Source organism: Phocoena phocoena, chromosome 15 (assembly GCF_963924675.1).
Source record: "Phocoena phocoena chromosome 15, mPhoPho1.1, whole genome shotgun sequence".
Lineage (NCBI taxonomy): Eukaryota > Metazoa > Chordata > Mammalia > Artiodactyla > Phocoenidae > Phocoena > Phocoena phocoena.
In genome coordinates this window covers 1831800-1846526 of record NC_089233.1, presented here as the reverse complement: position 1 = coordinate 1846526, position 14727 = coordinate 1831800, and the positions used below count along the sequence as shown (strand labels likewise).

Here is a 14727-nt window from a genome sequence, read left to right as displayed (position 1 = left end):
CAGTTTGGCAGACTGTCTTTCAAAGAATTAGTCCATCTCACGTAGGTTATCAAATTTGTGGGCACAGAGTTGCTCCGTGTTCCTTTATTATCCTTTCAATTATCATGGGATCTGCAGTGATGTCCCCTTTTATTTCTGGTACTAGTAATTTGTGTCTTCCCTTTTATTTCTTAGCCTAGCTAGGGGCCTATTGACTTTATTGATCTGTTCAAAAACCAGTTTTTGGTTTACTTGATTTCCCCTATTGATTTCCTGTTTTCAATTTCATTGATTTCTGCTCTAGTTTTTACTTCTTTTCTTGTGCTTACTTTGGGTTGAATTTGCTCTTTTTCTAGTTTCCTAAGGTGGAAGCTTAGTTTATTGATCTTAGATGTTTCTTCTTTTCTCATATACGCATTCAATGCTATAAACATCCCTCTGAACACTGCTTCTGCTACATCCCACGAATTTTGGTAAGTTGTAATTTCATTTTCATTCAGTTAAAAATATTTCAAAGTTTCTCTTGAGATTTCTTCTTTGACTGTTCTGGGTGCTTTAGAACACTGAGACACTTACCTCTGGGAGGCAAAGAGTAAAATTCCCATTTTACATATGGGGGAACAGGTCAACCCAGGGTCACATGGCTGGGAAATGGCAGAGCTCGGGCTGGTGTACCGTCTGTTTGGTCCCCTGAGTACCAGCCCAGAGCTCAACTCCCCTGATGTTACCACTGGCAACTCTACGTGCCTGGTGAGTTGAAATGGTGAGCTCTGAACTGTTACAAAGTCAAGCTGATCCTGGGGGTTCAGAGACTGAAAACTTGGCTTGGTTACACCTGGGGTCACTATCGTTAGGGACCAGGGACCAAGACCAGACACTCTCCAGCCTGAGCTGTTTGCTCTCTGACCCTGGGTGTCCCTGGGGCATGGTGGGATCCAAGCAGAGGAACCACCCCTCCATGCCACGGAAGCACGTGGCCATTGTGCAGAGGGTCCCTCCCCAGATGTTTCTCCAAGCCCCCCCCAGGCCTGGGGGCTACCCCTGGGCAGTCTTAGAACACTGTGCTGACCCAGTGGCACCGTCAAATCACTTATTTTGAGTAAAAAATAAGCCACTTCTTCAGCAATACATCAAAATGTGGGGCTCTTTGAGCTTGCTGGGCTCACCTGGTCCTGGCTTCCCTGGAGGGTCCCTTGTGTAGCCAGGCCAGACTAGAGCCCTCAGGATGGCAGGGCCCAAGGAAGGGACGTGGTGCAGCAGCAGGGTCCTGGGGAGGTTGCCACTAGGCTGGTCAGTAGCAGTCGGCCTCATTCTCCCCGAGGACGCCCACGGCAGCCAGCATGTCCTGCAAGAGTGACTGGGGGCTCTTCTCCACATGGTCACTGCTCTCAGCCAGGGTGTCCCGAAGGCCCTCCAGGTCTATAGACCTCAGCAGAGCTACGACGGCCCCGGGCTCCAGGTACCCCAGGGGCTGACCCTGTTCACCTGCCTGCCATCTCTGCAGGGTGGCCTCCACAGAGGCCACGTTGGGACTGTCCCCCGCCTCCTGCGAGCTGCCACAGGGAGCAGCCTTGGCCCTCAGGAATAGGAGGAGATCACAGGACTTCTGGGCCACAGGTCGGTCACAGTCAAACAAGGCACGGAAGGCAAACTCAAAGAGCTGCACACGGCAGAGCACCTGCAGGGCCTGGTCCAGCACGCCAGGTGGGGCTGTCTCGGGCAGGGCCACGGCATAGGGACAGTGGGAGCCGCGCTGACCCAGCAACTGCTCCAGGAACACCAGTGCCAGCTCGAGGCCCTGGGCTCGCACCTCCCAGTCCAAGTCCCTGCTCGCCGCCTGGAGCACTCCAGCCACAAACCGCTCCGCGTCTTCAGCTACGTCAGCATGGCCATCCCTCAGCCACTCAGTGAAGACCTGCATGACGGCCCTCCGGGGGAAGCCCTCCGAGTCTGTGGAGAGGATGTGCAGAAGCTCCACGAGCAGGCTCTCCTGGAGGACAGAGTGGGAAGAGGGTGGAGGGACCAGGGAAGTCAAGTTCCTGCTGACGGGCTCGGGGTGCAGCAGGGAGAACCCCCATGAGGGCCCCCTGCCATGCTCGGCTTCCTTCAGGCGATGTGCCCTTCAGCCCCCCATCTGCCCACCGTCAAACAGGGGTGGCCGTGCCCAAGTGACAGGGCTTCCAGGAAGCGGAGCCGGAGATTCAGAGGACACGCCCGACCCCGAATGCCACCCCTGGGCGGCAGACCCACTCCACCCTGGCATCAGGACAGCCGCCAGGTGGGCGCACGGCCACAGGACCCACTGCCTCCTACCTGCTGAGCCCCTGGGCACTCAGGGCTGGCAGGGGTGGCACACAGCCCCCAGCTAGACAACTGCCCTGTGGCGGTCACTGCACTCGCACGGACGTAACTCTCAGGGTCTCGCAGAAGCTGCTTGGTGAGCTCGGGCACCTCTGAAGCAAGGAGCGCTTGTCTGAAGCCGGCCTGCCCTGGGGGTCCAAGCAGCCACAACCAGCTATGACCGAAAGCTGAATCCACAGCCTCTCCTCCCTCCCCAAAGGCAGCCTAGGTAGCCCGAGTTCCCAACTACCTGGGGACAACGGTGTGCCAAGGCCAGGCCAGCCCTCCCACAGGGACCCCAGCCCCCGGCGCTGCGCCCTGCACTCACCTCCCCAGTGACGGTGTGCCAAGGCCAGGCCAGCCCTCCCACAGGGACCCCAGCCCCCGGCGCTGCACCCTGCACTCACCTCCCCAGTGTCTGGTCATTTGGGTCAGGAACTCGAGGCCTGAGTCCCTTACCTCCCAGCAGGGGCTGCACAGGCGCTTCTGGAGCACAGGAAGCAGCTCTGGGGCAGGAGGAACGGTTCAGAGGGCCCGGGCCATGTCCACCCTGCCTCCCACCCAGCCCCCAGTCGCCTCCATCCCTGCTCCTCCCTCAGTTCACCCCTGGGAGGGGCTGGGATCACCTCTGAGGAACAGCTGGGTGTGGGGGTCCAGGTCGCAGCAGCCGGGGGTCTTGGGTGAGCTCAGGAGCCACCTGAGTGTGGCCTGGAAGGCCTTCTTCAGAACCTGGAGCGGGAAGAGTGGGGCTGCAGGGCCAGGAGGGGTGAGCTGGCCCGCCTGCCCCCTTCCCCGCCCTGGGGTGTAAGATGGGGACGGGATACATGGGGACAGGGAACACCGGACTTCATTTTTATGAGGCAGAAGCCTCTGGAAGTGGCCAACTGGCATCCAAGACTAGAGAGAGAGAAAAGGAGAGGCCAGCTCTTGTCAGGAAGCCCCACTACCGAGGAAATGAAACTTCTGCACCAAAACAGCAGGAACTACCCACGGCACCTTTTCCTGAAAGCCCCGGAATCTGCCAGGCTTATCATCCAATCTCCCCACTGCCTGCTCAGTACACATGCTATTCCTGCACCCCCAGAGCATGACTCAACCTCGGGGCTACGAGAACAGGGAGATTTGCAGGAAACCTCAATGAGAGTTGGGACCCCAAGCGTAAGGCCCACCTGGTTCTAGTTTACATCTCTCATGGAGAATTTCCTGTAAGACTGGATCCTCTCCCTGCTTTCCACAGTCCGACGACCCCTCGCTCAACCTCCACCAATGCCAGGCCCTGGACCAAACCCTGTGCAGCTGTCTGCCCCTTGAAACTCACTTTAAGAAGCAATTCTGGGGACTTCCCTGGTGGCGCAGTGGTTAAGAACCCGCCTGCCAATGCAGGGGGCACGGGTTCGAGCCCTGGTCCGGGAAGATCCCACAAGCCGGGGAGCAACTAAGCCCGTGCGTCACAGCTATTGAGCCTGTGCTCTAGAGTCCGCGAGCCACAACTACTGAGCCTGCGAGCCACAACTGCTGAAGCCCACTGCACCTAGAGCCCGTGCTCCACAACAGGAGAAGCCACCGCAATGAAAAGCCCGTGCGCCGCAACTAAGAGTAGCCCCTGCTCGCCACAAGTAGAGAAAGAAAGCCCGCATGCAGCAACAGCCAGAATTTTAAAATTAATTATTAAAAAAAAAAAAAGAGGCAATTCTGGCCCCAGAGAGGCCTGCAGGGGTGCCCTGCCTCTGCCTTCCTCCCCCTCCCCTTCCCTCCACCCTGCACCCTGTGTGTGTACCATGGAGCTGGACTCAGGGCTCACGAGGTACTCCAGGAGGACGGAAAACACCTGCGTCACCAACTCTTGAGGGCCTGAGACAGACGTGGATGGCTGAAGCACCCAACCTCCTACCCTGGGGCCTCCCCAGCCCACAAGTGTGGCAACCCAAGGAAAACAGGGGACAGAACCCATCGGGCAGCTGAATCCCAGCCCCTGCCCCAGAGGAGACATGCAGAGGACAGCAGTCTTGGGACGTCTCTGAGCAGCTGTGGGGCTCGCCCAACACCCGAGCCGTGCAGGAGAAAACATTCTCACTCACCGGTCCCCTGAGACAGCGCCCCCAGGAAATCCAGGGCAGCCCGCTGGACCCGGCCACAGCCCACCAGGATCGCACAGAGACGGCCGCCCACGTCGGAGGTGGGGGCCGCCGAGCCACTGCAGAGCCGCAGTGTTGTCACCGCAGCCCCAAGCAGGGGCGCCTGCGGCCAGGGCGAGGGCCGCTGCGGCTGGGGGAGGACGGAAGGTCAGTGCAGGCCACAAGTCCCACTGCCAGTGTGGACTGGGCCGGGCCGTACCTACCAGCGGCTGCAGCAGCCCCAGGTGGGCCAGAGCACAGCACAGGAGACCCACACAGGCCGACCTGGAGGAGAGGAGCGCGTCCACCACCATCGAGTCAGCTGCAGCCCCCTCCAGCAAGCCTAGAGGGCGACAGAAACAGCTCCTGGTTAGCGGGCACCTCCTGTGTGGCCACTGCAGGCCTTGCCGCTGGTCACTGCTTCATACCAGAGACCAGGCCCGGAGGTTCCGAGCAGCTGGCTCGTCCAGGGTGGCGTCCAGCCGGCCGGAGCTGAGGTCTGAACCTGTCTGCAGGGCTCTCGAGCAGTCCCACTCTCCCTGCAGCCCACGCCTGGGCCGGTTTCCGCTGGTCAGAGGCCCATCTCTACGCTCAACGTGGGGCTCCGAGGCACAGCTGGCCCCCCTTCTCTAATCCTCACCCCATCGTGCGGCTGAAGCAAGCCAAGTCTCAGCGAGGAAACTCACTCTCCCATCACAGAACTGACCTTCTGGGAGGACGAGTGCCAAGCCCGTGTGCCCGCTCTGGGTCAGGAACCATCCACGTAGCCCAGGCCCCCGGTAACCACCACCAACTGCCGGGTCAGCGGCTCTGGGGGCCACTCCAGCTGATGCCCACAGGGGGCAACGCTGCCCTATGAACTCCCAGGCAGGGACGTCAGTAGCAGTCACACCTGGGACGGCAGGCTACACCGCAGCCACCTCCACTCTTAGGTGGGGTGGCAAGCCAGGTGCTCCGCTGCCCATCAGCCCATCCTGGCCCCAAGGACATTCTCAGGACCCCAGGGTCCTGCCTTCCTGCACCTGCCCACCGTTCCCAAGCAGCCTACCTGGGGGTCCAGGGGCCTGAGCAGCAGCTTCCAGGACACAGGCCAGGGGCTGGAGGAGGATGCCAAAGGCCTGGGTCCTCAGTGCCTGTGGACTGAGGACAGAGGACACGGTGAGGGCTGCCCCCGCCCTCAGGCAAGCTGGCTACCCTCCTAATATCCCTGGGCCAAAGGGGTCAGTGCTGGGGATCTGGACACCCCCTTGAGAAACAGCCTCCCTGTAAGCACTGTGACCAGCACTCACACCACTGGCAGGGGACTCGAAGGAGCTGCGAGAGCGCCACCCAGGCCCCAGGAAGAGCCTGGGGAAGGCCTGGCCACACCCACTCCGATGGGCAGTGCCTGCTCAGGGCCAAAGGGATGGGATGCCCCAGCTCCTGGAAGTACTCCCAATGCTGAGATATCCTTTCCTACGTTCCAGAACATGGTCTCGCCTCTCGCCGACGTGCTTGGGCCCAGGGTGGTTGGGAGGCCAAGCTGGTACAGAGCTCTCCCTCCAAGCCAGCTGCCCAATCCTTCCCTCTCCCTTCAGACCACTCCCTCTCTCTGAACATCTGGAGACCCTGGAGCCCAGAGCCAGGCTTGCATCGTATCCCCAAGCCCTGTGCCCACTTTCACCCCAGACCTGGGCCAAGACCGGCTCTAGTCCGCCCGAAACCCTGGAATGATTTCTCTTCCTTCCCACCTCTCCGGACCCCACACCTCCTTCCTGGTAGGGCGCAAATCTCTCTCCCTCTGGGAATCTGTCCTGTCACTCCTGTCTACCGGGTCCCCCTCCACCGTCCCACAGCCCCTAGTACGCGCCCCCCCCACAGTGGCATGCACACAGGGTGGCCCAGGATCCACAAGGTGAGGCCACTGGGGAGGTGGCAGAAGGCAGCTGAGCAGGTCCTGAGTATGAACCCAGCCCTGCTCTGAGCAGGGCTGCTCCAAGAGTCTCTTTTATCTTTGGGGAGCCTGTGAATAAAGCTATTCCACCACTAAAAAATGTAGAAGCCGGAGCCTGTGCCAACACCTTGGTGATAACCCACGGACTGCCCGGCCACGCCCCAGCCAGCCGCCTCTGACTGATCTCTGGTTTCAGGAGCTCCCCTGAAGTTCCCTGACCTCTCTGCCTGCCTCACTCAACATGAACCCCAATCCTTACCAGTCCTGCAGTTTCAGGATCCCCAAAGCCAGAGGCCCTGCCTGTGTGGGGCTCAAGTGGCTCAGAGTCTGGGCCAAAGTCTCCCACAGGCCACGGTCAGAGCTCGGCGCAGAACTGCAGAGGAGCCCAGGAAGAGAACGTCATTCCCCCGTCCAGCCCACACCGTGCCCAGGGGGCCGCCGTGGCCTGGGCTGGGTGTGCCGGCTGAGACGGAAGGCCTTTCCCAGGTGTGCGGGCTTCCAGACCCCCTCTGGTGTCCCCTCTACTCGAGGCAGAGTTCTCGGGCAGCCAGGGAGATGTGGCCCAGGTGTGATGGCTGCCCCAAGACTTCCCGAAGAAAACAAGCCCCACCTCCTGCCCACCCCACCAGCTGCGCCCTGGGGGCCTGACCGGGCCACGCTGAGGAGGAGATCCACGAGCGAGTGTGAGGCTGGGACAGGGTCTCTCTCGAGCAGGCGGGCCACGAGGGGGCTCAGCCGCACCCAAAGGCCTTGCGTCCAAAGGCCGTGGCAGTGCCCGAACGCAGTGGTCAGGACACTCAGGGCCTGTGTGACCTGGGGGATGGCTGTGGAGCACAGGGAGTCTTCGATGTGACCCACGATCTTCTGGGCACATGCTGGCCAGTCACAAGCCTGCGGACTGCGGCGGCCCTCGGCCGGGCCCCGCATCGCCAAGTCTAGAATGTGCACCAGGAGCTGCCCGGCTGCTGAGGCCACAAACAGGCTGGGATCTCCCTGCAGGGAGAAGATGGTGTCAACTGCACCTGGGGGGCGGGGAGGGACAACGGGTGGGGAGAGAAACAGGGTTCAGCTGGAACAGAGTCCATGGTGACAGCAGAGACGCTGAAACCACTGAGCAGCTTCAACCACTGGACTTCAGACCCTCACGGACAGAACTCGGAAACCACCCAATGCGGAGGCACTGTCAGAGGCCCAGCCTCCCCGCTACTCAGAGGCAATGGAATCAGAATGGAAGGTTCACAGGGCAAGGGGCTTTAGAACCCTGGCCACTTGGGATTCTTCTCGTCAGTTTCAAAGCCACCCCAACTGCTGGGTCTCACCTACAAGCCACAGGACACCGTACACCCTTGAGGGTCCTCCAACCCTTGGTGACCCCGAATGTTCCTCACAACAGCTCTATGATACCACAGCCACTTTCATGTTCAGAGGAAGAGACCCAGCAAGGTGCGGTGATTTCCCAGGAGCCGCAGAGCATCAGGCACGGCAAGGGCAGAGGCGGAAGGCAGGGCAGACGGGGGCACTCACCACAGGCGGCGAGGAAGTGCAGGGCGCTAGGATGCTGTGCCAGGGTGCGCAGGCCCTGGATCCAGCCGCTGCGCACAGCGGGGGCCGTCCAGGCCGCTCCTCCGAGGGGGCCCACCTCCCCAAAGAGCATGGGCAGCAGCTCCCCCTGCTGGGAAGCAGAGAAGGAAGTGGGGACCTGAGCAAGTTCCCAGGGGACCCCACATCAGAGATGGCTTTTCTATCATTCACAGCTGGTCGAGGCACTTCTTTGGGGGAATTTCTTGTGAGCAGCCGACACAAAGAGCCTGTGAGAGGTGGCAGGTGGCCACCAGAGCAGACCGATGGCAGCCACAGCACTGCCAACTGTGCCTTCCAGGGGACAGAATTTCGCAAGGGAGAACTGGGTTTTACATAAAGCCTCATCAACCCTGTCACAGTTCACTTCAGAAACCCTTCCCCCAAACAGCCCACCAACTGCAACGCCAACGGCCCCCCTCTGACCATGACACGCTGCGCTCAAGGACCCCAAAGGTCTCCACGGCCTACTGGGCTCTTGTGCTTGGCACTCGGGGCCCTCCAGGGCAGCTGCCCTCCTCCAGGTGTCCCCTACCCTGGATCCCCCAGCACACCCCCCATACACCTGCTCAAACCCCTTACAACCCGGCTGCAAGACCACTGCCCCTACGAAGCTGACCACCCCGCCCCGTCAGCAGGCACGGCTAACTCCCAGCTCGATCCCCACCTGCTCGTGGACGTCCACAGGACAATAACGCATTGTCCTGATCTGCTGCCGCGTGCACAAGGTGCTTGCTCACTACAGGGTGCCAATGAGTGGGAAACTCGGGGGCTGCCTCTTACCAACGGAGCCCCTCACTGGTGTAGCTACTAGCTCTGAGCCTCGTCTATCTTGACAATAAAATGCTGGTCCCCACCCTCAAGTCATCTCAGACTCCAGGGTAAGGGACCACAGGGCCTCGGAGACACACTTCCAATCACTCAAGTATGACTCTAACTCCGCAGTGGCCTCGAGGCCTTGAGGGGTGTTGCTGGAGGCGGCAGCTCACAGGGCAGGCCCTCTGTGGGATCTCGCATCACCGAAATGCGCCCCCAGAGCTGCAGCCTCTCCCTGGGGGCAGCTCGCAGCCAACGGGAAGGTACAAAGGCTCAGCCCCCTGCCTCAGGCAGTCTGCCCACATGTCCGCTGCCCAGGCACCGTCTACTGGTGAGCATCCGGCTGCTGAAGGGCCCTTAGGGCTGCCAGACCCCCTGGGAGGCTGTGAAGGGCCAGGTGAAAAGGGAACAGGAGCCCAAGCCAGTGCCACGGGCCCAGGACAGAAAGCAACCTTCCACTGCGACTCAGAGCCCGAACCTGCCCGTGTCCCTCGTCCCCACGTGCAGGGGGCCGACCACCAGACTGAAGGGCAGTCAGTGGCCTTCTAAGCCTCTAAAGCCATGGTCAACCTTGGGAAGGAAGAGGAGGCCATGGAGAAGTAGAGACGGGAACTGGGAAGTACTCAGGAAATCAACGAAGTTGGGGAAGGCCATCTGATTGGGACTGAGGATTTACTTGCAGAGAAACAGGTGGTGTAACAGAGCATTCGACAGTGCGACTCTTCAGGGTCTAGTGCGAGCTCTGCCAGCTCTGTGGGATTCTTATATTGAGCCTTCACTGTCTCCTAATCCAGGAGAAAGATGAAGACTCCTGACCTGCTTACTGGCCAGGGCGCCCAGGATAACATGAATGTGATTTTGTAAACTGAGGTGTTCTACCAACTGCAAAGCACCAGAGGTATGGGTGGATTATCACACATGAAGTCATTTCCTGGGAAGCCTGTCCCACAGTGAGCTGGTGTGGGCTGGGTCCCTGGAGCCTGCACTGCTGAACCGAGGAACACCCATGAAGGGCAGCACCAGGGCAGAGAGCCAGCCCCAGCTCTGCCGTATTTAAAATGTTCACCGTTCACCCCAACATCATTCCTGGTCAGTTCTTCAAAGGAGAACTACACTCAGGAATAAAAACCTTGCGGTACACGTCAAGACACGGGGGCAAAACAAGCTTCAGAGACTCAGGGGTCATGACAGCCACCAGTGCTTTGTGTACCTGCAGGAGAAGGTGGGTCACTCAGGTGGGAGGACCCAGGCTCACCTGAAGATACTGGAAGCAGTCTTCCTGGGCTGCAAATATCCCTGCGAGGCGGAGTGAGAAGGAGAGGATTCTGGAACTTAGGTCCTGGGATTTCAACACGTGGAACAGCAGCTCTACCAGGCAGGGATTTTCCTGTAGTAACAGGAGACTGGACCCTGGAGACAGGCCCAGCCGGGAAGCATGTTACCAGGGGCACAGCGCATGCCTCCCTAAGGGACCATTCTTCTGGCAACCCCCAGACTCCCTTTCTCTCAGGCTATTAGACTCAGCAGTCCAACCGAGAGGAAATCGTTGCAACAACTGCCACGAAGGATCCATAACTTTAATTCAATGGGGGGGACAAAATAGAAAGCCAATACCTTAACAACAGGCAAGGGACTGGGACAGAATATACAAACGGCCAGCAAACCACGAAAGATATTCTGCCTTGCTGATTACGAAAAAGAAATGCAAATTAAAGCAGAGGACAATTTTCACCTCTCCAACGGATACTTTTCTCTTAAACTGAGAATACGAAAGCGAGAAGCACAATGGAACAGGCATTCTTTTCCAGATGTGGCATCTAAAACGTCTATAGGCAACTGCTCTGTCATTCCAAAGCACTGACGGGGTGGGGGAGGCGAAGGGGGAGGAAACCTGGGGCAACACTGGGAGGGCTTCCACTGCGAGGCCCTTGTGAAAGGACAATGAGGCACAGTAAGGAGGGAAAAACAGGGTGAAGGAGAGAGAAGCAAGAATCAAAGAAACCAAAAACATTGTGGGCAAACCTAAAAAAGCACTGACTTTAAAAATTAAGTAACTTTTGAAGAAGTTTAAAACGAAACAGAATCAAAATACCAGACAACAAAACACGGAAGACTGGACTGAGCTGGGGTTAAAGTGCCCGAGGCTCCGTGCGTGGTTGGCGCAGAAGACAGAGATTCTAACTGACTTTCAACTTTTACAATCCAGTTTGCACGTAAGACTAACCTCTAAAAACGTAAGTGGAATGCTTCAAAACTTCACTTCAAAACCAGAAAGACTGAAGAAACAAAAGCTTTATTAATCCAATGGGGGGGGGGCAGAAAAGGAGATAAAAGGCACAACAACAAGGCATGGAAAAAATGTTTTAAATACAAAAGAATATAATAAAAATAGGTTCAAATATAACAGTAAACTCAACAAATGAAACTGTCCATCAGAATAAAGAGCTGTGCAGACTAGATCAAGAACCAAAGGCTAGCCTCACACCGTGTGTAAGGAACAATGAAGCGTGACAACACAGAAGGCCAGATTTGTAAAGGCTGAAAAGATACAGTTGGCAAATCCTAATTTTTAAAAAGCTGCTGCAGAAAGAGTAATATCAAACAAAACTGACTTTAAAGGAAAAAGCTCTGTCAGAGCTTTAGAAAGAAAGTCATTGCTCAAACAGCCAAACCCTGGAAGATAGAACAGTCTAAGACTGTACAGACCTAACCTAACTTCAAAATGTACAAAGGGGGAAAAAAGACAGAATTTCAAACAGAAATTGTTGAATCCACCATCTTCGTTTAAGATTTTCACATATCTCTCAAAAACAGTTAAGCAAACAAATTAGCAAGAACATCACAGGTTTTAACAACGTAAACTTGAACTAAGGAACGAGTATGGAGACTATATTCTTTTCACCATGTACAACACTGAGGAAAATACATACAGGCTGGGGGAGGAGGGAAGAGGTTAACTGCTAATGGATACCAGGTTTCTTCTAAGGGGATGAAAATGCTGCAAAATTAACCTTTGGATGGTGGCAAAACTGTGTGAATTTACTAAAAACCACTGAATTACACACTTTAAATAGATCAATTTCATGATATGTAAATCATATCTCAAATAAAGCTATTTAAAAATAATTTTTAATAGAGTTACCATATGATCCAGCAATCCCATTCCTGGGCACATATCTGGAGAAAACCATAATTCGAAAAGATACATGCACCCCAAAATTCATCGCAGCACTATTTACAACATCCAAGACATGGAAGCCACCTAAGTGTCCAGTGACAGATATGGATAAAGATGTGGGGTGTGTGTGTGTGTGTGTGTGTGTGTGTATAATGGACTATCACTCAGCCATAAAAAAGGATGAAATAATGCCATTTGCAGCAACATGGATGAACCTAGAGGTTATCATACTAAGTGAAGTAAGTCAGACAGAGAAAGACAGATATCGTAACACTTATATGTGGAATCTAAAAAAAAAAAAGATACAAATTAACTTATTTACAAAATAGAAACAGACTCACAGACACAGAAAACAAACTTATGGTTACTAAAGGGGAAGGGGGGTGTATAAATTAGGCGTTTAGGATTAGCAGATACAAACTACTATATATAAAATAAACAAGGTTCTACTGTACAGCACAGGGAGCTAGAGTCAATATCTTGTAATAAACTATAATGGAAAAAAATAAATAAATAAACTATAATGGAAAAGACTCTGAAAGTGTGTGTGTATATATATACAAAAAAAACAAATCGCTTTGCTGTACACCAGAAACTAACACAACACTGTAAATCAGCTATACTTCAATTAAAAAGATTTTTTTTTAATTTAACTACTAGGCCACAATTGAGGACTCTATAAATACCAGAAAATAATATCCTATAGAGAAATCTATAGAACAGGTGCAAAAATGGTCTGTGTACTACGCCACGATAAAAGCCTCAACAGATACAGAAGAATCAACATACAAATACTTTCTAACTCCAACCAAATAAATTAGAAATCAGTAATAAAAAGACTGAAAAAAACCCCATGTCATGAATCTAAAGATACCCTTCTAAATATTGATAATTTGTGGATAAAGAAATATTATAATGAAAAGTATGAAATATTTGGAAGTAAATCACAACAAAAGCACCACATAGTAAGACTTGCAGGGTGTAGCTAAAGTGATACCTGCAGAGACATGTGTAGCCTTAAATGCATCTATTAGAAAACCAGACAGACCTAGATATTCAACTCAAAAGAGAGTAAAAGAACAGGGTAAACCAAAGAAACAAACAGCAGAAATTTATGACATGTAATCCACACTAAAACAATTATCAGACAAACATTTACATGGGCAGATTTACGTACAAAGAAAGCCACTATGTCGTTATTTATCGTAATGACACATTAGAAACATAGACATCTAACAACAGTGGACTAATTGTAAAATTAACGTCCATTCACAGAGCAAACTGACATACAGTCAATAAAATCAACGTGTCAGTGGGGAAAACACCCACTAGGACAGTAAGAGAGAAAAAGCAAGATATGTTGTATTTACGGTGTGACCTCATTTTTATAAGAGAAGTACAGAATTATGATGTGTTAAGAAAAAAGGCTGGAAAGAAAAAAATGTTCGGAGTGGTTTAATCTTCCTCTTTACTCCTCTGTGCTGTTCAAGTTTTATTTAAAGAGTATGTATTACTTACATAATCAGAAAGAAAAACCGATTTCTTAAAACAAAAAAAAACAAGGTAAGTTTGTCCCGTGGCCTCGGCAGCCACCTAGCGTGGCCTGAATAACGGGCGGCCTGCAGCTCAAGCTCTCCTGATCATCCCCTTAGGTTCAGCCTGCCGTGTCCCCAGAGCCAGGGGGAATCCTTAAGGTATGAAGGAAGGACACCGGATAGACAGTCCTTCCGGAGGACAGGGGAGCCCGGCACCCTCTGGCCTCCGGGGAAAGTCAGCAGCAGCACCCTCACCCTTACCTGCTTCGGTTACCGCTGTAAACCAGTCCAGCAGCTTCTCCAAACAAGTGTCATCTGCCACAGGCTGCCTGGGGTCTGCCAGGACGGCACAGAGCGCAGGGAGGAGCCGGGAGCACTCTGGGTCCATGACGAGGCTGGGGCTCCTGCAAAGGCACTGTCAGGGCCAGACCCCGCCTGCCCTAGCCACAGGCAGTCCCCACGCCCGCCCAGGCCCCAGAACTCTCACCTCGGCCCAGGTGACCACAATCTCCAGACGGAAACTGCAAGTTGCCGAGATGGATGTAAAGCCTCAGCTCAGGTGGGACGGGAGACCGTCAAGAGCAAGCAGAGCCCTCCATTCTGGCGGTGGAGACGGAAGGGAATCTAAAGGACAGCATGAGGCCTGAGCAGCTCAAAGTCGGCCAACCTGGGACTCTGGTGGGAGGGGAGAACGAAGGGAGCAAGAAGCTGAGCGAGGCTGCAGGCGGGCCAGAGCGAGGGGCGCGTGCGCGCTCTGGGGCCGGCCACGTGTAGGAGGCAGAGCGGCTCGGGGCGAGTTGTAAGTGGCTCAGTCCAGACTGGCGGTGTGTGTCTGTCCCTCCCAGGGTCCGTGTGAAAACCCTGCAAGCAGCAGTGTGCGGGGCGCGGGGCGAGGGGAAGGCGCCCTGCCCACTGCCGGTTCCTCCCGGGGCGGCAACTGGACCCGCGTGTCCGGCCTGGGAAGGGTCCAGGGAGCCCGTCGGTCCTGTGCTCAGGGAGGGCTCTTGCAGGGGGGTGGGGTGGCCAGTGACTCTGTGTGCCGGGTCAGGAGCAGGCCTGCCTGGGCTGGGGCGTCTGTCTGTCCATCCCTGGCCAGGCTAAGTCCTTGCGCAAGGCGCCCTCCCTGTGGACCCCGTTGAGGACGCCAGGCCGGCGGCCGCGGTGGTGCCGGGGCCCAGCCCGGGCCACGCAAGCGGCCCCCAGGCTGCTTTCCGGCCCTGGTCCCGGGCCCCGAACCCCGACCCCGCGGGGCCC

At 55.4% G+C, this 14727-nt stretch overlaps 1 protein-coding gene across 1 annotated transcript; it reads right to left on the bottom strand.

Annotated features, from left to right (window-relative positions):
* Positions 1 to 1270: 1270 nt before the first annotated feature.
* BRAT1 (BRCA1 associated ATM activator 1) lies at positions 1271 to 13871 on the bottom strand. Its single transcript, XM_065892640.1, has 13 exons — positions 13735 to 13871; positions 10016 to 10170; positions 7891 to 8038; positions 7016 to 7388; positions 6626 to 6739; positions 5482 to 5573; positions 4658 to 4776; positions 4398 to 4584; positions 4097 to 4170; positions 2946 to 3048; positions 2727 to 2825; positions 2293 to 2468; positions 1271 to 1966 (listed from the first exon to the last, which is right to left on the bottom strand). The coding sequence occupies exons 1-13, from the start codon at positions 13859 to 13861 to the stop codon at positions 1271 to 1273; spliced, it is 2463 nt and encodes an 820-aa protein (XP_065748712.1). The 5' UTR covers positions 13862 to 13871.
* Positions 13872 to 14727: the final 856 nt, after the last annotated feature.

What these genes read in the sequence shown, in the direction of transcription:
- BRAT1 (XM_065892640.1), bottom strand. Translation starts at nt 13,861, where the DNA reads ATGGACCCAGAGTGCTCCCGGCTCCTCCCTGCGCTCTGTGCCGTCCTG. An exon ending in TACAGCGGTAACCGAAGCAG is followed by an intron (nt 10,171 to 13,734) that starts GTAAGGGTGAGG and finishes GCCTGTCTCCAG; the next exon opens with GGTCCAGTCTCCTGTTACTA. An exon ending in TGGGGCTGCTGCAGCCGCTG is followed by an intron (nt 4,585 to 4,657) that starts GTAGGTACGGCC and finishes GTCCTCCCCCAG; the next exon opens with CCGCAGCGGCCCTCGCCCTG.